Source organism: Jaculus jaculus, chromosome 6, assembly GCF_020740685.1.
Source record: "Jaculus jaculus isolate mJacJac1 chromosome 6, mJacJac1.mat.Y.cur, whole genome shotgun sequence".
NCBI classification, from domain to species: domain Eukaryota; kingdom Metazoa; phylum Chordata; class Mammalia; order Rodentia; family Dipodidae; genus Jaculus; species Jaculus jaculus.
The window spans coordinates 94,337,752-94,362,160 of record NC_059107.1 but is presented as its reverse complement, the minus strand read 5'-3'; the positions used below and the strand labels follow the sequence as shown (position 1 = coordinate 94,362,160).

General features: G+C 46.3%; 2 protein-coding genes and 1 pseudogene across 5 annotated transcripts in view; 1 reads left to right on the top strand and 2 right to left on the bottom strand.

The window, feature by feature from the left end:
- Scn8a (sodium voltage-gated channel alpha subunit 8) overlaps nucleotides 1-5,220 on the bottom strand; it is a 210,483-nt gene extending 205,263 nt beyond the window's left edge. For 2 of the 4 annotated variants that reach the window (XM_045151776.1, XM_045151775.1), the window contains exon 1: nucleotides 5,181-5,220. The gene's annotated coding sequence lies outside the window, so the exon portion shown is untranslated. The remainder of the gene's footprint in view (nucleotides 1-5,180) is intronic. The other 2 variants (XM_045151778.1, XM_045151777.1) reach the window with 1 other exon arrangement.
- The window catches only part of LOC123461533 (basic proline-rich protein-like), a 43,048-nt gene continuing 23,066 nt past the window's right edge, over nucleotides 4,428-24,409 (top strand). The window contains exons 1-4 of the mRNA XM_045152229.1: nucleotides 4,428-4,576; nucleotides 4,796-5,392; nucleotides 5,459-5,525; nucleotides 12,274-13,033. Of these exons, the coding sequence (XP_045008164.1) occupies nucleotides 4,428-4,576; nucleotides 4,796-5,392; nucleotides 5,459-5,525; nucleotides 12,274-13,033 (1,573 nt within the window). The remainder of the gene's footprint in view (nucleotides 4,577-4,795; nucleotides 5,393-5,458; nucleotides 5,526-12,273; nucleotides 13,034-24,409) is intronic.
- Nucleotides 8,137-8,237, bottom strand: LOC123461844 (annotated as a pseudogene).

Sequence of the window (24,409 nt, the reverse complement as noted above, 5' to 3'; positions counted from 1 at the left end):
GACTATATAGTGAATTCCAGGTCCACCTGGGCTAGAAGGAGACCCTACCTCGAACCCACCTCCCAGAAAAAGAAAGCTGTATGTCCTCCTACCTCCTAGGCCAGACTGTCTGCTTGATATTGGAACTGAATGCAGTGCACATGTACTACATCACCTGCTTAACATTGGAATTGAATGCACTGCACATGTACTATATCATCTGCTTAACATTGGAATTGAATGCACTGCACATGTACTGTATCATCTGCTTAACACTGGAATTGAATGCAGTGCACGTGTACTATGTCACCTGCTGAATATTGAAACTGGATGCACTGCATGTGTACTATATCATCTGCTTAATATTGAAACTGGATGTACTGCATGTGTACTATATCATCTGCTTAACATTGGAACTGGATACAGTGCATGTGTACTACGTCACCTGCTTAACATTGGAATTGAATGCACAGCACATGTACTATATCATCTGCTTAACATTGGAATTGAATGCAGTGCACGTGTACTATATCAGATCCACATATAAACACCCACTAAGCTGCTAAATCCCAGAGAAAGGAGTGCATATATGTTGAGCTCTGTTGTCAGAAACCATGTGGAAACGAGAGATTTTATGTAATCCCCACAAACAGCCCACAATATAGGAATTAGTATTCCTATTTTTATAGATGAGAGCAACTGACAGCCAGAGAGATTAAATAACTTGCCCAAGACCATAAAGCTAGTAAGTAGGTGAGTTAAGGTTTTACCTGAGTCCAAAACTGTGCCTGCCTTTTCTTTGCAATGTGACTATGGCAACTTGCTTGGGTCTTCATTTCTCCTCAATTCATGACATAGCATTAACAGTGCCCTCACTGTGTTTCTACAACTTTACGAAAGGACAGAAAATAATTTTTCCAGAGGTCTTCTCCTTTATCTTCTCCTGATTTTACTTTCCCCTCTTGCACAAATTATTCTTTTTGAGGTAAAACCACGCCAAAGGAGATTTTAGCACTCAGATTTCTTCTTTTAACAGTTCAGCAGCCAGTTTCTAGCATGACATTACTTTCTAAGTTGCTGTGTCAGGGACTGGGTCAATGTCTTGCTTATGAGAGGTGGAGACTGAGAAGATTCATCATGCCACTGAGAAAAGTTTTCTTTATTGTGCTAGTTAACTTGCTAATTTAAACCAAGAGACTATATATAGGAGTTCAACTCCATGAGTGATTTTTTCACGTTGAAGACAACTTTCTGAAAATGTTTAAAAGAATTAAGGGGGAGAAATCCTAAACTTTAACAACTTGGTGTTTAAGTCCCTAATAAGATAACTTATTAGACTGTGAGTTTAAGAGCTTGATTCAGTTTAAAAATATTGTCATTTATAATAACTTTTTACAAGTGCTTCTTGAAAATTAAAAAAAAAAACCCGCAATCATAGACAACTCCTTTGCTTGTAGATATAAGACTAAAGGTGACTTTTTCCATATTTTAAAGTTTTTCTGCAATAAATGTTATCTTTATATTTGTGGTAACTGATGACATCGTGGATCAGTTTTGTAATTTTCACAGCTTCCATACAGTATGGGTTTATTGTCCTTTTTAGATATAACCCATAGAAATGAAGTATTCGATAAGTCAAGTACGTACCTTCCAAAACCTGTTACATAACACCATCACATTAAAGATCATTATTTTTCTTCCCATTCATAGACTATTTTTCTTACTTGAGGACATGTCTATGTTATTTTTAAATAGCCACAGGCTTTGCATATAATTTCTAGAGATCTTAGGTCTTGGTCTTGGTAGCGAGTGCAAGAATGACATTTGTCCCTCATAGAGTCAGTAGCTCTATGCTGTAAGCCCCTGAAGCTTTATATATGTTACCTTTTAAACGGGATTAATCACATTGAATGAGCTATTCAATCACAGTGAATGTGCTACTTTCCATGGTGGGAAGTTCCCTATCAATGAAGTATTCAATGCAGAGCTGTCCTGGAACAAGGATGCCTGGGTGGGTTGGTAGGTTGTACACGCTGAATTTTATAGCTCCCTTGCTCTCTGTGATTTAAAAACGATTTTTGGACTAATACACCTTAGTGACACAATGGGTCACATGCTGGTCTGTGGAGTCCCTTCCCCAGCTCACTGTTTGGATCAACCCAACCCTTCTGATTCAGTTGCATTTGGCAAGTTACTAATTTCTTCTGGTGAAGACCAAATATCCACATTATTAACAGGGGTTTTTTTGCTACCTAAAAATGACTGAAATGTGCACAAATAATGCAGCCAGCAGAATGTCACTGTCTGATTTGCATGTGGACCGGTTTCAGTCTAAAAACCACTGCCACCACGAGGGACAGCCAACATGAGGAGTTATGTGAGAGTCATAAAATGTGATAACTAGGCCTTTGACCTGAAGAACAAACCCAGCTGCGCATGCACATGCACGTCTGCAGGAAACCCTGCTGCTAATAAAAAGCAAAGAAAGCCCAAGCCGGGCCCAGCACGTATGCACTTCCCCGACAGCGGCCGGGAACTGTCCTTTCAGCACCACGGCAAGAAGGCCTAGTGTGGGGCCGGATAAAAGGCCACCAAGGGTACACGACCAGAAAACTTGGTTAGGAAAGGAAGCAACAAGCAACTACATGATTTTTTAAAATATACTACATTCTACTTCATTATCCTTTATTGATTTAAAATACAACCTTCCAACTATTTCGGTAAATGCAGACAAACCCCTAAATGAAAACCAAAGGCATATAGTCAGCCTCTCAAACTGACCCCAGCGAACCAGGAACCGGCTTGTATCATGAATTGCTTTGCCACAGCCAGTACTGGCCCCACTAACACCACGCGTCCACATACCCCCGATTCAGATGTTCTGGGAACACAGAACATGCCTGCAGCCCTCTCCAGAGATTCTCAATTTCTAGGACAGAGAATGCTGCTGAACACTGAAACGCTACCACCCCCACCCCATCACCCAGCCACCAAATCCTTTTGCAGGGAGGACTGAAGGCCTTGTGGGTCATGAGTTCCAAAGGGGGGGAAAATGCTGCAGTATTTCAGAACCAGGTTACAGGCAACGTGCTACAAAGCTTCCAGCATTTTAAGTTTGAATCCTCCAATTCCTGCCATTCTAGTAATGTTGTCCAGCCATTTGCATTACACATCAAAAACAGTATTTTTGAGGAAAGAAAAAAGCCCCCTCCCCCATATCATCTCATGCACGTGGGGAAACCAGAAGCAGAGATTATGAGGCAGTGAAAAATCTACCACACCCGAAATCTCCTTGGAATGCTAAAACATCCCCCAGCCCTAACACATGTCTACCTCTCGAAAGGAGATCAAACTTGAGAAAACAGTTAAAGACAGCTCTCCCCCAAGGCCCTCACCCACACCTACTGCTTCCAATCCCTGCCGGTCTGGAGCCTACAGTGCACTAAAAGCAGTTTTCCCTCTGCAGCAGGGACTGTGCCATGCTAATTATTTCCCCCTCCCCCTAAATTTAGCCAGATGCAATGCAAAGTTTCTTCTCTCCCCACCCCTCAAAAAAAAAAAAAAAACCACCAGATGACAATCGTTTCTTGTGAACATTAATGCAAATCTTGGAAATCTCCAGATACAAAATGTATTCCCCCATGCTTCAAAAACTGCAGTGTAAGTGAGGAAGAGGGCACAGGGTGGAGTAGTTGCAAGGAATGCACGGTTTGAAGAATTCCCATTTATCAGGCCGAAAAAAAAAAAGGATTCCCACTCCATCCCAACTCTAAGTTAGAGACACCCGAAAAGGGGGTCCGACAGCCCCGGCTGACGCCCAGAAAGTTAACTGCCGAGTCTCCACCGGTGGTTGCAGGGTTGCAGTGGGCTATGACGGGGATGGAGCTGAGCTCCCGGGAGAAATGCGGAGGCTTTGCGGGTCTCCCCCAGGTACCAACGAGCGAAGGAGAGAGGAAGGGTCCAAGCTGCGGAGCTGGGCAAACAGCCCGGTATCTCAACGTGCCCAAGAAGCCCACGGTGCCGCCGTCGGTGGCGAGGTGGGGGAGGGACGGGGAGCCAGGAGAGGAACGAGCTCTGCATCGGGTGGCGTAGGGGTGGAGGTGGGGGAAGGGGATATTCTGAAAGTGATGTCCTCGGTAATGCAGGGATCCTAGCGTGCAGAGGAAGGTCGCGGGGGAGCCCTCCCCGCCCCCCCCCCAACGGCGGTCCCAGAGCACCCTGATGGGAAGGGGGCACTGATACATGCGAGTGCAGGGCAGGGGGGGTATCCCCGGCTTCTGCAGTTGGTAGCAATGTGGGGGCCGGGTGAGGGGGGTGGTGGAAGGATGCAGCAAGCCATGGGGGAAGGGGGAGAGCCGAGGGGCGGCCGTGGGACGATCCCGACAGCGCTGCCCTTCCCAGAAGAAGCCGTAGAGAGGGGCTCGACTCAGCCTGGGAGGGGGGTGGGCATGGGTGATGGTGGTGGCGGTGGGGTGCCCGCACGGCCAAAGAAGCGCCCGCCCGGGGCCAGCCGTGTCCCCCCACCCCACCCCGCCGCCCCCGCGCCCCCGCGCCCATGGCAGCCGGAAGAACCCCGAGAGGAGGCAGTCCGGCACGGGTGGGGAGCTGGTGGTCCTCGCTCTCGCTTAAGCGGGGGCCCTGGCGGACCGCGAGACTTCGCAGCAGCCGTGCCGAGCCCGGAGGGCAGAAGCCCCGCGCCGCCCCGCCGCGCACTCTGCGGCAAAAAAAAAAAAAAAAAGAGAAGAAAAAAGAAAAGAAAAGAAAAAGCCGGTGAACTGGAGAGGGGCGAGCCCGCCCCGGGGTCCGGCCGCGAGAGGGGCGAGAGTCCGGGGGAGGGGGCGAGGCGCGGCGCCGGGCCCGGGGGCGGTGGGAGGGAGGGGGGAAGGGAGGGCTCCGGGGTGACTTACGGAGGCGGCGGCGGCGAACGCGGCGGCGGCGGCCCTAGCGCGGTGCCCGGGAGGCGCGGCCGGACTGCAGAGGCGCCGGGGCTGCGGCGGGCGGGACTGCGGTGGGCGCCATCTTGGAGCGCTCCGCGCGCCCGCCCCCCGCGCCGCGCCGCGCGAGCCCTCGCCTCACGGACGAGCCGCGCCGGCGCCGCGCGCGCGCCCCCCTCGCGCCCCCCTCGCCCGACCCCTCGGCGCGTCCCCACCGCCGCTGCCGCCGCCCCGCCGCCCCGCTCCCGAGCTCCGCGGCCCACCTACCCTGCAGGGCGCGCCCGCTCGCACGCCCGTCCGCCTGCTCGCTCGCTCGCTCTCTCGCTCGCCGGCCCGGCGTCCCCGCGCGCCCGCCGCCCGCCCGCCCGCCCGGACCCGATCGGCGCGGCGAGCCGGAGCCGCCAGGGGGCGCCGTGCAGGAGCGCCGGCGAGCGTCCCCGGGGCCCGCCTCCTCGACGCCCCCGCCAGCCGCGGGAGGGGCCCGGCTAGTGTCCGCCCGCACCGGCCGCGGTGACCCCCGCACGCTCCCCCCCCCCCGCAAACAGATGCTCCGCGGCCCTGCTCAGGACGCTGCCCTTCCTCCTGGACGTGGCCGGTCAGCTGTTTGGACGAGTAACCGACTCAATGCACGTGATCTCTGGCCAGCTGAGGGTGGAACGCAGGCGTGTGCCAACTGCCCACGGGGAACCTGGGCTCCTGGGACTAGGGGGGCCCCCCGCTGGACATTGCTGCCTGACAGTCCCCAGGTCCGTGACGACAGAGGTCACCTTACTGCCGTCAGCCTCAGTGTGTCCATCTGTGAAGCAGGCGTGAGCGTGTGAACTGCTTGCTCCGCGGTCGTGAGGATGTACCTATTGAAGGCGAGAACTCTTAGCGCTGTAGGGAGCCGCTCTAGTCCATAGGAGTCTGTTTCACGCGTTCAATTTGCAATGGAAAGCATGCTCAGGCCGTCTCGTACTGACTGGGAAGCCTTAGCATGTAGCAGCCGCTGCAAGCCTCAGTGTGCTCGTCACTGCATCAACCTGATAGACGTAAGGACTAGAGGGGAAAATGCATTTCACACATTCCTAACACAGCCTGGCACAGACGGCATGCCTAGCGCACAATGTGCCCATTTCCTGCATGTAAAAAGTAACTTTCTTGAGATGTATGTCACATGCAATGAATGCATGTCTTGAGAATACAGTTTAGACATGTATACGCACTTGTGAAATTATCACCGTCAAGGTGATGAACGTCCCCATCCCCGTCCACACTTTCTTGGTGTTTCTTTGTAATCCCTTCCTGCATCCCTCGCCCCCATAACACCCTCACCAGGCAACCACTGATCTTTCTATTACTGTACATTGGTTTGCATTTTCCACAATTTTAAATTGATGGACTCATACAGTATGAAATCTTGTATCGCTTGTTCCATGCAGCGTAATTATGTTGAGATGATTCTGTTGTTGCCCATGAAATACTCATTTCTTTTTACTGCTGAATAATAATCACTATGGGGATATCCCACAATTTTTTAATCCACTTGCCTATTGATGACATTTTATCCTATTTTGGGTTTTGCCTATTACAAGTTAAGTGACTATGAACACTTGTATGCAAGCCTTTCTATGAAGTATATACTCTTACTTCTTTTGGAGAATATACATGTATATATATACATATACATATATATATATAACTGGAGGGGCTGGAGAGATGGCTTAGCAGTCATTTGCCAGCAAAGCCAAAGGACCCAGGTTTGATTCCCCAGTACTCACATAAAGCCAGGTGCACAAGGTGACACAAACATCTGGAGTTTATAGTGGCTAGCCCTGGCGTGCCCATTCTCTCCCTTTCTCTCTTTCTCTCTCTCTCTCAAATTAATTAGTTAATTAAATATATGAATTGAGTGACTGGTTCCTCTTGTAGGTATACAGTTAAACATAGTACGAACGGTCCAGCCCGGCATGGTAGAGCAGACCTTTAATCCCAGCACTCTGGAGGCAGTGGTAGGAGGATCACCATAAGTTCAAGGTCAGCCTGGAACTAGCGTGAGTTCCAGGTTAGCCTGGGCTACCTTGAAAAATAGGGAAAGGACTAAACTGACTTCCAAAGTGGTTTTGTCATTTAACGTTCCCACTAGTAGATTGTGAGGGTTTCAATGTTCCAGGTCCTCATTTACATTGGGTATGATCAGAAAAACAGTCTTTTAGTTTAAGCCATTCTAATAGGTATGATGTGGTTTTATTTATATTATTGTTTTGGTTTGGTTTGGTTTTTGAGGCAGGGTGTTGCTGTAGCCAGGCTAACTTGGGATGCACTATGCAGTCTCACAGCAGTCTTCCTGCCTCAGCCTCCCAAGTGCTGGGATTCAACACGTGCACCACTACACTCAGCTTGGATCCTGTTTTCATCAAATGTGTAAGGATCTAGTTCAGAACCTCCTATTCTGTTTTGTTGATTTGTTTGCCTATCTTAACATCACTACTACGCTATCTTGATTACTTTTGCTTTAAAATAAATCTTGGAATCAAGTAGTTGAAGCTCTTTCACAAGCTGGGGTTCTAGCTCAGTGATCTTAGCACACACCCCACCCCACCCCAAAATAAAAACCTCACCAGGGCCCTGTGGCACATGCCTGTAATGCTAGTACTGGAAAGGCAGAGGCAAGAGGATCAGAATCAGGACTTTCAGGCAGCCTCTTACCTTTGTTCTCTCTGCTCTTCTTTATCAAATACTGACTTTGCAACTCTAGGTCCTCATTTTTATATACATCAGCTTGTTAAGTTCTATTCCTCTTCACACACACACACACACACACACAAACACACACACACACACACACACACACACACACACAAAACAGGGCTGGAGAGATGGCTTAGCGGTAAACCTGTGAAGCCTAAAGGACCCCGGTTCAAGGCTCGATTCCCCAGGACCCACGTTAGCCAGATGCACAAGGGGCACATGCACCTGGAGTTCATTTGCAGTGGCTGGAGGCCCTGGTGTGCCCATTCTCTCTCTCTATCTGACTCTTTCTCTCTCTGTATGTCGCTCTCAAATAAATAAATAAAATTAAGCAAAAAATTAAAAAAAAAACACCACTAGGATTTTGATAAGATTGTGTTAATTTATAGCCCATAATTTAGGGAGAACTTATGTCACAAGAGAATTGAATGCTCAGTTTCATGAACATTCCATTTAGTTCAGCCTTCATACATATCTCAGTTTTGTTTCGTTTTTTAATATGGAACACTTCATTAACTTGCATGCCATCCTTGTGCAGGGGCCATGCTAGTCTCTGTATCATTTCAATTTTAGCATATGCGTGCCAAAGCAAGCACTGTTTTTTGTTTTTTAGGAGAGAGGTTTTCTAGGACTTATTCCTATTTTACACTTTTTTTTAAATTACTTACCTATTTTTAAAATGTTTTATTTTTATTTATTTATTTGAGAGAGAAAAAATGTCAGAGAGAGAGAAGAGAGAGAAATGGGCACACCAGGGTCCCCAGCCACTGCAAACAAACTCCAGATGCATGCACCACCTTGTGCATCTGGCTTATGTAGGTACTGAGGAATCAAACCTGGGCTCTTTGGCTTTGCAGGCAAGTGTCTAAACCACTAAGCCATCTCTCCAGCCCCTACTTAGCTATTTTTATATTTCAACTTCCCATTACTCGTTGGCTCTATATAGGAGTACAATTAATTTTTTATATTGATTTTATATCTTGCAACCTTGCTAACCTCATTTATTGGGTTGTTTTTTTGTAGGCTCAGCCAGAAAGCATGCTGGTGTGGGACTGTATCCTGTGAGCATGGCATGGCCGTTGCCATCTTGAAATCTAAGCAGCTGTGATTTACTCTCAGGAGACCCCACATGATTGCTGGACAGGGGGACTCTTCTGTGGGGTAACTGTCTGTACATTACCCAAGCTCCTCTACGTCATCCCTCACCAGTGCTCCTGTAAGTGACCCCAATTAAAATGGTTCATTCACCAAGCTAGACTTGGATACAATCATTTATTTGATGTGATGCTGTAGCCCCCTCTATCTGGGGTAGATGGAAATAGACACCTTCCCCCCGGAAAGTCATGTTGCACATGTCAATTGCAATGAGGAACTTTATTATCTCCTCCTCCTCTTCCTCTTCTTCCTCTCCCTCTTCTTCTTTGGTGTTGTTCCAGGTAGGATCTCATTCTAGCCCCAGCTGACCTAGAATTCACTATGAATTCCCAGGGTGGCCTCAAACTCACGGCAGTCCACCTACCTCTGCCTCCTGAGTGCTGGGATTAAAGGTGTGCACCACCCAGCCCAGTTTTTATTTTCTTTCTTTAAAAAAAAATACTTTTATGGGCTAGAGAGATGGGTTAGCAGTTAAGGTGCTTACCTAAGAAGTCTAAGGACTCATGTTCAACTGCCCAGGTCCCGTGTAAGCCAGATGCACACAGTGACACCAGCTTGCTAGGTCGCACATGCACACAAGGTGGCACACACATCTGGAGTTCAATTGCAAATGGCTGGAGGCCATAACATGCCAGTTCTCTCTCTCTCTCACTTTCTCTCTCTCTTTCTCTTTCACACACACACACACACACACACACACACACACACACACACACACACTCGGTCTTGCATAAAAAATTTTATTTATTTGCAAGTAGAGCGAGAAGGACAGTCAGAGAGAGATGAGACAGAATGAGTGCATCAGGACCTCTTGCCACTGCAAAGGAACTCCAGACACATGCACCCACCATTTGATGCAGCTTGCTTTATGCAGCTACTGGGAGTGGAACCTGGGCTGTCAGGCTTTGCACCCTGACCACTAGGCTTCTCTCCAGCCCAATTTCTTCTTTTCCAAGCTGGTTGTGCTTCGTTTGTATTTTTTGCTTTATTGCACTGGCTATACCCTATCATACAATGTTGAATAGAAGTGATAAAGTAGACATCTTGGCTTTATTTCCCATCTTAGGAAGGTGAGGGATCTTCAGTCTTTAATCATTAAGTATAATGGCGGCTATAGTTTCCCCCCCCACCACCAAATACTCTTTATTATACTGAGGAAAGTCTCTTCTATTATTTTGTGAAAGATTTTGTTGTTGTTTTGTTTTGTTTTTTGAAGTAGGGTTTCGCTCTAGCCCAGGCTGACCTGGAACTCACTATGTAGTCTCAGGGTGACCTCAAACTTATGGTGATCCTCCTACCTCTGCCTCTCGAGTGCTGGGATTAAAAGTGTGTGCCACCACGCCTGGCATAAGAGAGTTTTTATACAGAATGGATGTTGAGCTTTGTCAATACTTCCTGCATACAGGCTTTTCTTTTATTTATGTATTAATTTATTATAGTTCATTAACATGGTGAGTTACACTGACTTTCAAATGTAAACTAAACCCAAATTCCTAGGATGCTATGTTGGTCATGACACCATTCTTGGTTTTGATTGGTGAACATTTTGTTAAGAACTATTAGATCCATGTACATTTTTTTTTTTTTTTGAGGTAAGGTTTCACTCTAGCCCAAGCTGACCTGGGTTTCATTATGTAGTCTCAGGGTGGCCTCGAACTCACAGCAATCCTCCTACCGCTGCCTCCCGAGTGCTGGGACTAAAGGTGTGCACCACCATGCCTGGCTGGTCTGTGGTTTTCTAACAGTGCTTTGCCTAGTTCTGGTGTAACACCAATGCTGTCTTCATGCATGAGATAGGCAAGATTCCTTCCTCTTCTCTTTTCTGAAAAAGTTTAAATTGAATTCATTTTACTTGTTCATTAAAAATCTCATAGAATTTCCAAGTGAAATCATCTGGAGTTTTCACTTAGGGAAAGTTAACTAGGTATATAATTTATTTAACAATTATAAAGAAATACTTGATGGGCATGGTGGCACATGCCTTTAATCCCAGAACTCAGGAAGCAGAGGTACGAGGATTGCTGTGACTTTGAGGCAAGCCTGAGACTCCATAGTGAATTCTAGGTGAGCCTGGGCTAGAATGAGACCCTACCTCAAAAAAAAACAAAAAAAAAAAAACTTGAGTTTGAATTTTCTTCTTCAGTGAACTTTGGTAGTTATGCCTTTAAAGGAATTTATCTATTTCATCTAAGTTGTTAAGTGAAAATATTTCTAGCATCCTATATTATTCTTTTACATAAGTCTATGGAATTTGTAATAATGTCATCTCTCATTACTGTTACAAATAATCTCTCTCTCTCTCTTTCTCTCCCTTCCTCTTTGGTAAACACTTTTCTGGTTTCATTGATGTTTCTCCACTGATTTTTATGTTCTGTTTCATTGATTTCTACTCTGGCCTCTATTTCCTTTCTTCTGCTTATTTAGAATTTGCCAAACTCCCAGTTCCTTAAGGTAAAAGCTGAGGTCACCTCAAACCATGCTTCTTTTTTTTTTTTTAATTTTTATTTATTTATTTGAGAGTGACAGACAGAGAGAGAGAAAGAGGCACAGAGAGAGAAAGAGAGAGAGAGAGAGAGAGAGAGAGAGAGAGAGAATGGGCGTGCCAGGGCTTCTAGCCACTGCAGACGAACTCCAGATGCATGTGCCCCCTTGTGCATCTGGCTAACGTGGGTCCTGGGGAATCGAGCCTTGAACCGGGGTCCTTAGGCTTCACAAGCAAGCCCTTAACTGCTAAGCCATCTCTCCAGCCCCATGCTTCTTATCTAACATACGTATTTAATGTTATGAAGTTCTCTCCAAATACTGCTTTAGCTGCATGTTCCATTTGTTGGATTCTCATTGTTTTGCCTATGTACATGTGTGTATGTGTGTGGGTGTATGTGTGCACATATGCATGGAGGCATGGAGGCCAGAGTTGATAGTGAGTGTCTTCTACAATTGTGTTCCACCTTATTTTTAAAATTTAGTTATTGATTGATTTGTAAGCAGAAAGAGACAGAGAGAGAATGGGGTGCACCAGGGCCTACAGCTATTGAAAACAAACTCTAGATATATGTGTTACTTTGTGCCTCTGGCTTTATGTGGGTACTGGGGAATCAAACCCAGGCTGTTAGGTTTTGCAGGCAAGCAAGCACCTTAACTGCAGAGCCATCTCTCCAGCCCCCTCTCCACCTTATTTTCTGAGACATAGCCTCTCACTGAAACTGGAGCTGGTTTTGCTAGACTAGATAACCAGCAACCCCAGAGATCTCCCGTCTCTACTGCCCCAGAGATCCTCCCGCCTCTACCTCCCCAGAGATCCTCCTGCCTCTACCGCCCCAGAGATCCTCCCGCCTCTACCCCCCCAGAGATCTTCCATCTCTACCGCCCCAGAGATCCTCCCATCTCTACCGCCCCAGAGATCCTCCCATCTCTACCGCCCCAGAGATCCTCCCGTCTCTACCCCCCCAGAGATCTTCCGTCTCTACCCCCCCAGAGATCCTCCCATCTCTACCGCCCCAGAGATCCTCCCGTCTCTACCCCCCCAGAGATCTTCCGTCTCTACCCCCCCAGAGATCCTCCCGTCTCTACCCCCCCAGAGGTCCTCCCGCCTCTACCGCCCCAGAGATCCTCCCGTCTCTACCCCCCCAGAGATCCTCCCGTCTCTACCCCCCCAGAGATCCTCCCGTCTCTACCCCCCCAGAGGTCCTCCCGTCTCTACCTCCCCAGAGGTCCTCCCGCCTCTACCGCCCCAGAGATCCTCCCGTCTCTACCCCCCCCCGAGATCTTCCGCCTCTACCGCCCCAGAGATCCTCCCGTCTCTACCCCCCCAGAGATCCTCCCGTCTCTACCCCCCCCAGAGATCCTCCCGTCTCTACCCCCCCCAGAGGTCCTCCCGTCTCTACCTCCCCAGAGGTCCTCCCGCCTCTACCGCCCCAGAGATCCTCCCGTCTCTACCCCCCCCGAGATCTTCCGCCTCTACCGCCCCAGAGATCCTCCCGTCTCTACCCCCCCAGAGATCCTCCCGTCTCTACCACCCCCAGAGATCTCCTGTCTCTACTGCCCCAGAGATCCTCCCGTCTCTACCTCCCCAGAGATCCTCCCGTCTCTACCCCCCCAGAGGTCCTCCCGTCCCTACCCCCCCAGAGGTCCTCCTGTCTCTACCCCCCCAGAGATCCTCCCGTCTCTACCCTCCCCAGAGGTCCTCCCGTCTCTACCGCCCCCAGAGATCCTCCCGTCTCTACTGCCCCAGCACGGTTTTTACCTGTGTGCTGAGGATCCAAACTCAGGCCCTCATGCTTGCATGGCAAGCTCTTTAATGACTGAGGCATCTTTTTAGCCTTTGATTTTTCACTTTAACTCAGTTACAATTACTTTATAATTTCCTTTTTGTTTTTTACTTTGTTATTCCTGGGCTATTTAGAATTTTTTCAACTGATTTTTGAATATTCAGGGATTTTCCATACTACTTTCTGTGATTTGTTTCTAATGTGACTGCATGTTGTCCGTGAACATGATTTATATGATTTCAATGCCCTTAAATATTTTGAGACTTTGATTCATGGCTCAGAAGGTGATCGATCTTAGTAAATGCCCACGTGCACTTGAGAAGAGTATGCCCCCTCTGCTGCTGGGTGGAGAACTCTATAAATGTCAATTTGATCAAAGTGATGGATAGCAACGATCAAGTATTCCATAGCCTTACTGACTTTCTTTATACTTGTTCTGTTATTTATTAAGAATGTTTATTGAGACTGGTGTGGTGCCACATGCCTTTAATCCCTGCACTCAGTAGACAGAGGTAGGAGGATTGCTGTAAATTCGAGGCCAGCCTGATACTACATAGTGAGTTCCAGGTCAGTCTGAGCCAGAGCAAGACCCTACCTTGGAAAATCAAAGAACGTATATTGACATTTCAGGGATAGTTGATGCATGATATCTATTTTTTTTTTAATTTTTGTTTTTTTGAGGTAGTGTCTCACTCTAGCCCATGCTGACCTATGTAGTCTCAGGGTGGCCTCAAACTCACAGTGATCCTCCTACCTCTGCCTCCTAGTAAGCCAGCTGCACAAGGTGGCACATGCATCTGGAATTTGTTTGCAGTGGCTAGAGGCCCTGGCGTGCCCATTCTCTTTCTCTCTCCTTCTCCCCCTCCCTCTCCCTCTCATTCTCTGTCTCTGTCTCTAATAAAAATCTTTAAAAAAGAATAGATCTTAAATATGATAAAAATGCATTATATATGTATAAATTGCCAAATTAAAAGAGTAGATCTTAAATTCTCTCATCAGCATGAGAACAGGCATATTTATATCCTTTTAAGTGTTTCTAAATATTTTATGATTTATCTATTTATTTATTTGAGAGTGAGTAAAACACAGGGAGAGAGAGAGAATAAGCACATTAGGGCCTCCAGCTTCTGCAAATGAACTCCAGATGCATGTGCCACCATGTGTATCTGGCTTACATGGGTTCTGGGGAGCCAAACCAAGGTCCTTTGGCTTTGCAAGCAAGCACCTTAACCTCTAAGCCATCTCTCCAGCTCTGTTAAGTGTTTTTTTTTTTATTTATTTTTATTAGTTATGGACATAGTTAGCATGTAAACAACACATGTTGGTACCATCGTTTCCCTCATTTCTGCCCCTCTTTTGAAGGGGCCCTCCTCATGGGGGATGCAGGTTATCCCCATGGGGATTGTGGGTCATGCATTGTGGAGGCAACAGTCAGTTATTAAAATATCAAGAGAGAGCTGGGCATCGTGGCACATTCCTTTAATACCAGCACTTGGGAGACAGGCATAGGAGGATCGCCATGAGTTTGAGGGCCACCCTGAGATAACATAGTGAATTCCTGATCAGCCTGGGCTAGAGAGAGACCCTGCCTCAAAAAACAAAACAAAACATCAAGTTATGCTCCATACACATATAGAACATATAAAATAAAATATTTTTTTTTCAGTTTTCAAAATCCCTTACCCCAAAAGTAGGTTTGAATAACAACATATGGTTGGATCTTATTTCACTTATTTTCCAATTTGACAATCTTTGATTTTCAATTGGATGATTAAACAAGTTAGATTTCATTATCAATATAATTAAGATTAAATCTAACATTGAACTATTTTTTTTCTACTTGTTCCCATCTGTTCTGTTTCCTTTTCTTTCTTTTTCTGCATCATGTTAATTAATATATTTGTGATTCCTGGCTGGAGAGATAGCTTAGCAGTTGAGGTGCTTCCCTGCAAAGCCAAAGGACCCAGGTTCAATTCCCCAGGACCCACATAAGCCAGATGCACAAGGGGATGTACACATCTGGAATTCATTTGCAGTGGTTGAAGGCCCTGGTGCACCCATTCTCTCTCTCTCAAATAAGTAAATAAATAAAATATTATATATATATGTGTGTGTGTGTGTGTGTATACATATATGTATATATGTATACATATTTATAATTCCATTTAACCTATTTGCTGACTTCAACATAAAACGTAAGGGCCTGCATTAATTTGGTCACTGAAGTGTAAGTTCTGTGACTCGGGACTTCGTGTGCTTTGTGTGCAGTAGGCGTCAGTGTATAGTCACTGAACAATGAATGCACACTTGTTTCTTCCCTTAGATCAGCAAATAGACAGTGGATACCTGAAAAGGTGCTTCAGTAGGATAACTAAGTTAAAGTGAATGTGAGCAGAAGGAAAGGAAGAGGAGGCATGGTCTACGTACATAAAGCTAAAGGCTTTATGTGGTATCATTTGTAAGAAGTCAGATGTCATGGTGGTTTGGATATAAAATGCTCCATAGGGTCATGTGTTTGAATACTTGGTGCTCAGCAAAGTGGTGCTATTTGAGAAGGTTCTGAAACCTGTAGGAGGTGGGGCCTTGATGGTGGAAGTATGTCACTGGGGACAGACCTGGAGGTGTTCCAGCCCAGCCCTACTTGGTTTTCTCTCTCTCTGTCTTTCCTTCCTCCCTACGGATACGCTAATGTCATGCAAGTTTCCTGCTCCTGCCATGCCTTCTCCTCTGTGATGGACCCTCCCCTCTGGAACTATGAGCCAAAATAAACCCTTTTTCTTCCATAAGTAGCTCTGTTTGGGCCTAGCCATAGGAGGTTTTGTTGTTGTTGGTTTTTCAAGGTAGAGTCTTGCTCTAGCCCAGGTGACCTGGAATTCACTATGTAGTCTCAGGGTGGCCTCGAACTCATGGTGATCCTCCTACCTCTGCCTCCTGAGTGCTGGGATTAAAGGTGTTCCCTACCACGCCTGGCTCATAGGACTTTTAAAGTTGGATTGAATGCATCATGAGATGTTCATGGATCTATAGAGGCCAGGGAGATGTAATGGTTTGAATATAATGCCTTCCTCATAGACTCATGTTTGAACACTTGCTCCCAGAAAAGAACCACTCTTTAGGAAAGTTATGGAATTTTTAGGAGGTGAAGGCTTCCTGGAGGAAGAGTGTCACTGAAGGTGGGTCGCGAGGGTTCCAGTACAGCCCTGCTTGCCGTTCTCTCTTGCTCTCTCTCACGCTCTCTACTTCCTCCCTGCTGATCGAGCACTGTGACAACAGCTTCCTGCTTCTGCTGTGCTTCCTCTGCCACGATGCACTCCATACTCTGGAAGTACACGCCCAAATTAACTCTCTCCTTCCCTTACTTGTTTCCGATCAGGTATTTCATCCCAACAACGAGAAAGTAACTGTTCCAGGGCACATTGGGATCACCCCCACACACACACACAGACATACCACTGCACCCAGCTTTTCGTGGCTCTGGGAAGCTAAGCTTCAGTTGTCAGTCTTGTGATCAAGTGCTTTTAACTGCTGAGCCATCTCCCTACCTCATAAATAGCTTTTATTTTACATTTCCTGAAGTCCTGTGGTTATTACAATCAAAATGCATGTCCTGGTAAAATGCTGAGCTTACCAAGAAAGCTTGAGGGAAGTTTCAGATTTCATCTCAAAACAGCTCTGAGCCCATTGAGTAGACACCACGAGCAAAGCTTGTTCTCCTGAACTAGAAAAAGCTTATGAGCAGTAAGTTATCATGGAAAGTAAATGACAGGAGCCAGGTGCATGGGTAAAGTTTAGCTTGGTATGGTGGCACACGCCTTTAATCCCAGCACTTGGGAGGTAGAGGTAGGAGGATCACTGAGAGTTGGAGGCCACCCTGAGACTGCATAGTGAATTCCAGGTCAGTCTGGACTAGAGTGAGATCCTACCTCAAAAAACCACAAAACAAAAACAGTAAATGACAGCACGTATATTCAAGGACCATGACAGGGGTGTTATCCCTTTACGAGTCTTGTGATGGGTGAGTGTGTGGGGATGGCTAGCAGGAGGCAAAAGGACAGTATTAAAACAGTGGTACTATGAAAATGTAGTGTATATTAAATGCATTGAAATGAGTTTAAATAATGGTGGTTAAGCAGAGAAATACATGTTTCCTCTTAGTAGGTCCTGTCTTACTATGGCATAAGAACTGAATTATGTACATTTTCTTCTTTTTTAGAGAGAGCAAGAGAGAGAATTGGTGTGCCAGAGCCTCAGCCAGTGCAATCAAATTCCAGATGCTTGCATCACCTAATGGGCATGTGTGACTTTGTGCTTGCCTCACCTTTGTGCATCTGGTTTACATGGGATCTGGAGAGTCAAACATGGGTCCTGAGGCTTTGCAGGCAAGTACCTTAACCGCTAATCAATCGCTCCAGCCTTCATGTACTTTTTCTTATTAAACCTTTTGTTAAACAAAATTTTGTAATATTAAAAAAATACAAGCCTGGCATGGTGGTGCACACCTTTAATCCCAGCCAGCACTCAGGAGGCAGAGGTAGGAGGATCACTGTGAGTTCAAGGCCACTCTGAGACTACATAGTGAATTCCAGGCCAGCCTATTCTACAGTGAGACCCTATCTCAAACACACACACACACACACACACACACACACACACACACACACACGTCCTCTTTATTATATTTTTGTTTCCTGAAAGTCAAACCCTTTGAAGTTAACCATTTGCATTACTTGTTAAACAATGAAGCAGATAGAATTCTAAATATTTTCTCCAGTATTTTAACAAATATGGAAACTTTGCCCATGGGATTACTGTAGTGGTTTGAATCATCTGTCCCCCATAAACTCATGTCTTCCAAATACTTGGTCCCCAGCTGGTGGCAATTTGGAGGGTGGGACAGGCTTAGTTCCCCCTTGCCAGAGCTCAACTCACTCTCTTACTGTTGTTTTCCACCTGCTGCGGCAGATGTGATATCCAGCCTCTGCTCATTCCATACTTCCTGCCATCATGGAGCTTCCCCTGGAGGCTGTAAGCGAAAATAAACAACTTTCCTTCCATCAGCTGTTTTGTCCCAGCAATGAGAAGGTAATTGAATCTGTTACCTTTAAGGTCCAGGTAACTAAACTTACAAACTTTTGAAAGTATGAATGCTGGGTGTGGTGGAGCATGCCTTTAATCCCAGCCCTTGAGAGGTAGAGATAGGAGGATCACTGTGAGTTTGGAGCTAACCTAGGGCTACAGAGTGAATTGTAGGTCAACCTAGGCTAGAGTGAAACTTTACCTCAAAAAAATAAAATAAGAATAAACTGAGTTTAGTGGCACACGCCTTTAATCCCAGCACTGGGGAGGCAGAGGTAGGAGGATCGCGGTGAGTTCGAGACCACTCTGAGACTACATAGTGAATTCCAGGTCAGCCTAAGCTAGAGCGAGACCCTACCTCGAAAAACCAATATATAAATAAATAATAATAAATATATCAAAATATGAGACTATTTGATGACTCCATGAGGATCTTTGAAACTATCAGAAACATCTAGAATTTTCTTTCTTTCTTTCTTTTTTTTTTTTTTTGTTTGTTTTTTCAAGTTAGGGTCTCACTCTAGCCCAGACTGCCAGGCTGACCTGGAATTCACTCTGTATTCTCAGGGTGGCCTCAAACTCACGATGATCCTCCTCCCTCTGCCTCCTGAGTGCTGGGATTATAGGCATGCACTACCACACCTGGCTTAATTTATTCAATTTAGAGAGAGAGAGAGGCAACCGACAGATAATGGGCACACTAGGGCCTCTAGCCACTGCAAAGGAACTCCAGATGCATGCATTCCCCCCCCCTTGTGCATCTGGCTTACATGGGTACTGGGGAGTCGAACCTGGGTCCTTTGGCTTCATAGGCAAGTGCCTTAACCACTAAGCCATCTCTCCAGCCCCTAGAATTTTCTTTAATGACCAAATTATCAGGAAAATGAAATTCAATGTACTAAGAAGCTAGTTTCTGTTTATAAAGATAAAGGGGGACTTAGATAGCCCAGTACTTCTCCAGAGGGTGCAGCCAGGAGCAAGGATGGCAGTCGCAATAGCACAGTGCCAGCAGTGTGGAGGAGGCGCTCTGAGAGTGCCGCTCAGCCGCAAAACAAGCCAGTCCCAAGCTCAGGGGACTAAGGCTTTGCCAAGCAGAAGCTGTCAGATCAGGTCTGAACGTTTTTACAACCAAGGTCCCTTTCTACAGCCTGCTGAAAAAGATGATCACATCCATCCATGCATGTGCCTTGTATGTGTGCACATGCAAATGTATACCCTGACAAATGTACAATTTTGCATTCAATTGCGAAACTCATCCTTGAACCCAGGTTAACAACAACTGGTGTATCCAGATACCTTAGGCCTCAGTAAGTTCCACACCTGAGAGTCTGTGAGCTTCTGGGCCTGTCTCCACCTCGCAGCTACCTTTGAGGTCATCTTAAGTTTCCTCAAAATCCATCAATGAGACCAGGAGTTAAGGTGCTGGCCTGTGAAGCCTGAGGACCTAGGTTCGATTCCCCAGTACCCACGTAAGCCAGATGCACAAGGTGGCAAGCAAGATGCAAAAGGTGGTGCATGTATCTGGAATTCATTTGTAGCGGCTAGAGGCCCTGGTGTGCCCATTCTCTCTATCCGCCTCTCTCTCTCTCTCTCTCTCTCTCTCTCTCTCTCTCTCACTCTCTCTCTTTTGAATAAATAAATATCTACAAAACAGCAGCAATACTTTTCTTCTTTGGACATTCTGCCTCACTTCTTCTTTCTAGCCAGTATTAATTTACCTAATCTTCTCTCTTCATTCCAGACACTATAGCTTCCTCTACATTTACTGTTCCCTCCACTGTAGACAGATCTTAATCCCCTAGCTTTCTGTGATGCCAACAGCTGCCCAGTCTGGAGATTTTATCTCTGTGATTACTCCTAATCTCTTCCTGCAGTAAAAGATAGCAACCGCTATAGCCTTCCTTTCCACTGTAACCAGTGTGAAATCCCCTGTGACAATGTGCCTGGGTGTCAGCCAGAGGACTTCTCCTGGTTTATCCCACTTTTGAATTACTTTTGCAAACAAGTTTACCAACTAGCTTGTATCCACTGTAACGTACCTCAGGGCCAGCCTACGAGTCTCACGGACTACTGCAGCGACTCTGTGTACTGGGTCCACTCTGTGACAGCAGACTTGAGAGATGGTGGCCACTGTGATCATACATGGGGACTGTCGAGCTACAGTTCATGGGTTCAGTTCTACACTTCACCATGTAGTAGTCTTCATTTATTTGTTTTGGTTTTTCGAGGTAGTTTCTCACTCTAGGTCAGGCTGACCTGGAATTCACTATGTAGTCTCAGGGTGGCCTCAAACTCACAGCGATCCTCCTACCTCTGCCTCCCAAGTGCTATGATTAAAGGCATGCACCACCATGCCCAGCTTTATTTATTTTTATTAGACAGAGAGAATGGGCACACCAGGGCCTCTAGCCACTGCAAACAAACTCCAGACACATTCGCCACCATGTGCATCTGACTTATGTGGGTACTGGGGAATAGAACCTGGGTCATTAGGCTTCATAGGCAAGTGTGTTAGAAGCTAACCCATCTCTCCAGTCCAATTTATTTGTTATTCTTTTTGTTTGTTTGTTTGTTTGTTTATTTATACGAGAGATATCGAGGGTGAAAGAGGCAGAGAGAGAGAGAGAATAGGCACACCAGGGCTTCCAGTCACTGCCAATGAACTCCAGATGCACGCGCCCCCTTGTGCATCTGGCTAATATGGGTTCTTCTGGGGAATCAAGCCTTGAACTGGGGTCCTTAGGCTTCACAGGGAAGCGCTTAACTGCTAAGCCATCTCTCCAGCCCTATTTTTTATTCTTATTTATTAGAGAGAGTTTGTTTTTTTGAGGTAGGGTATCACTCTAGCCCAGGCTGACCTGGAACTCTGTTCCCAGGCTGACCTTGAATTCATGGCAATCTCCCTACCTCTGTCTCCAAAGTGCTTGGAGTAGCCTTTTAAAAACATTTTTATGGGCTGGAGGGATGGCTTAGTGGTTAAGGCACTTGCCTGCAAAGCCAAAGAACCCAGGTTCGATTCCCCAGGACCCATGTTAGCCAGATGCACAAGGGGGCGCTCATGTCTGGAGTTCGTTACCAGTGGCTGGAAACCCTGGTGTGCCCATTCTCTCTCGCTCGCTCCCTCTTTCTCTAACAAATGAATAAATAAATAAATAAAATATAAAAAATAAAATAAAATAAAAACATTTTTACTTATTTATTTGTTTGTTTTGTAAGGAGAGAGAGGGAGAGAGAGAGAAATGATTATGGGCACACCAGGGCCTCTAATTGCTGCAAACATACTCTAGATGCTTGTGTCACTGTGTGCACCTGGCTTTATATGGGCACCGGGGAATCGTACACTGCCAGCAAGCTTTGTGAGCAAGTGCATTTAACCACTGAGCCATCTCTTCAGCCCTCTCATAGCCTTTTTTTTTTTTTTTTGGCTGTTTATTTTTATTTATTTATTTGAGAATGACAGAGGAGGGGGAGAGAATGGAAGCACCAGGGCCTCCAGCCACTGCAAACAAACTCCAGATGCATGTGCCAACCATTCATCTGGCTAATGTAGGTCCTGGGGAATTGAGTCTCAAACCAGGGTCCTTAGGCTTCACAGGCAAGCACTTAACCTCTACACCTTCTCTCCAGCCCTCTAGTAGCCGTTTTTTTTTTAAAAAAAAAAAAAAATTAGTTTTGGGGCTGGAGAGATGGTGTAGCGGTTAAGCGCTTGCCTGTGAAGCCTAAGGATCCCGGTTTGAGGCTTGATTCCCCAGGACCCATGTTAGCCAGATGCACAAGGAGGTGCACATGTCTGGAGTTCTTTTGCAGTGGCTGGAGGTCCTGGCTTGCCCATTCTCTCTCTCTCTCTCTCTCTCTGCCTCTTTCTCTCTCTGTCACTCTGAAATAAATAAATAAAAATGAACAAAAAAACGTTTAAAAATTAGTTTTTAAAGCTGGGCAATGGTGGCGCACGCCTTTCATCCCAGCACTCAGGAAACAGAGGTAGGAGGATTGCTGTAAGTTCAAGGCCACCCTGAAACTACAATGTGAATTCCAAGTCAGCCTGGTCTAGAGTGAGACCCTATCTTGAAATACAAAATTAAAAAAATAGTTTTTATTAATTTACTTAAGAGAGAGAGAAAGAGAGGCAGGTAGAGAAAGAATGGCATGCCAGGGCCTCCAGCCACTGCAAATGAACTCCAGACACATGTGCCACCTTGTGCATCTGGCTTATATGGGTCCTGGGGAATTGAACCTGGGTCTTTTGGCTTTGCAGGCAAGCACTTTAACTGCTAAGCCAGCTCTCCAGTCCTCTAGTAGCCTTTTAATCTTGCTCAGTTACATAACTGCCTTGTCTGTTGTTAGTTCCTGCCTCACAGGGTTGTGTGACAGCATTATGTGTAGTGCGATGCCCAAGATAAAGACCTCACTTGTAATGGACCCCAACATACCAAAAGCCTTTAACACCCCCTTTTCTACTGTGATTGCCCTCGCTAGTTCTTCTGACGGCTACTGTGATGAGTATTTTTAGTGGAAGGCTGCGAGTTTTTCTTCCTTCTGCCTGCAGTGCCCTGGAGTAGGCAGGACACACTTCTCTGCCACTGTGCCTTTGGATTTATCTCTGTGCCCGGCTCAGTGCAGAGCAGCACTAGCAGTGATGCCTGGCAGAGGCTTAGTCCACGCCTTGGCACCATTTGGCTTAGTCCTATGCACAGAGATCAACCCTGAGAACAGCATTCATCCACTGGACCCCATTGCAGAACTGCTGTGAAGACACATGGAACAGACCAGAAGCCGCCCTACAGCCCACAGCCTGGACCCAACCTCCCCAGCAGAGTATGGCCAACACCGGAGCCCGTAGCTGAGGAAACCCAGAGAAACACTTTTATGCAGCGTTAGTGCAGCCGCAACTGACCGATGCCGCCAGCAGGCTAGGCCGTCTCCCTACCACTCATAGGTGCCACCCGAGCCCCGCCCATCAGTGTGGTGCCAGATTGCCTTTCTGAAAATTAATCCAAGTTACCTTTGGAAATCTTGGACAGTTCTTTTTTTTCTTTGGCTTATTTTTTTTTTCAAATTTTTGTTAACAACTTCCATGCTTATAAAAAGTATCCCATGGTAATGCCCTCCCTTCCCCCCCACTTTCCCCTTTGAAACTCCATTCTCCATCATATCCCCTCCCTCTCTCAGTCTCTCTTTTATTTTGATGTCATGATCTTTTCTTCCTATTGTGATGGTCTTGTGTAGTAGTGTCAGACACTGAGGTCATGGATATCCAGGCCATTTTGTGTCTGGGGGGGCACGTTGTAAGGAGTCCTACCCTTCCTTTGGCTCTTACATTCTTTCTGCCACCTCTTCCGCATTAGATCCTGAGCCTTGGAAGGTGTGATAGAGATATTGCAGTACTGAGCACTCCGGTCACTTCTTTCTAGCACGATGATACATTCTGAGTCGTCCCAAAGTCACACTGACAGTTCTTTTTTTTTTTTTTAAATTATTTATTTATTTATTTGAGAGCGACAGACACAGAGAGAAAGACAGATAGAGGGGGAGAGAGAGAATGGGCGCGCCAGGGCCTCCAGCCACTGCAAACAAACTCCAGACGTATGTGCCCCCTTGTGCATCTGGCTAACGTGGGTCGGGGGGAATCGAACCTGCGTCCTTTGGCTTGCAGGCAGACACCTTAACTGCTAAGCCATCCTTCCAGCCCTCTCTGACAATTCTTTATAGTAACCGTTAATAAAGTCTAAGTGCCACAGTTTAGATTTGCACTCAATTCTATTCATAATTAGGCCCCCGACTATCTGTTCATTTTCACTTCCTACTTTTCTTTTCTTTCTTTCTTTCTTTTTTTTTTTGTTTGTTTTTTTGAGGTAGAGTCTCACCTTAGCCCAGGCTGACCTGGAATTCACTATGTAGTCTCAGGGTGGCATTGAATTCACGGCGATCCTCCTGCCCCTGCCTCTGCCTCTCAAGTGCTGGGATTAAAGGCATGGGCCACCACCCCTAGCTATTTCCTGCTATTTTAATTCACTAGCCCTGTCATCCATAGGTCTGCTGTGCAATAATGCTTCTGCACGGTTGCTTGGACAGTTCACTCTTTCTGTTATTTTTTCTTTCTTATTTCTTTATTTATTTATTTAGGTCAATGTAGGGGCTGACTGTAGCTCAGGCTGACCTGGAATTCACTATGTAGTCTCAGGGTGGCCTTGAACTCATGGTGATCCTCCTACCTCTGCCTCCTGAGTGCTGGGATTAAAGGCCTGCGCCACCGCGCCCATCTTTTTT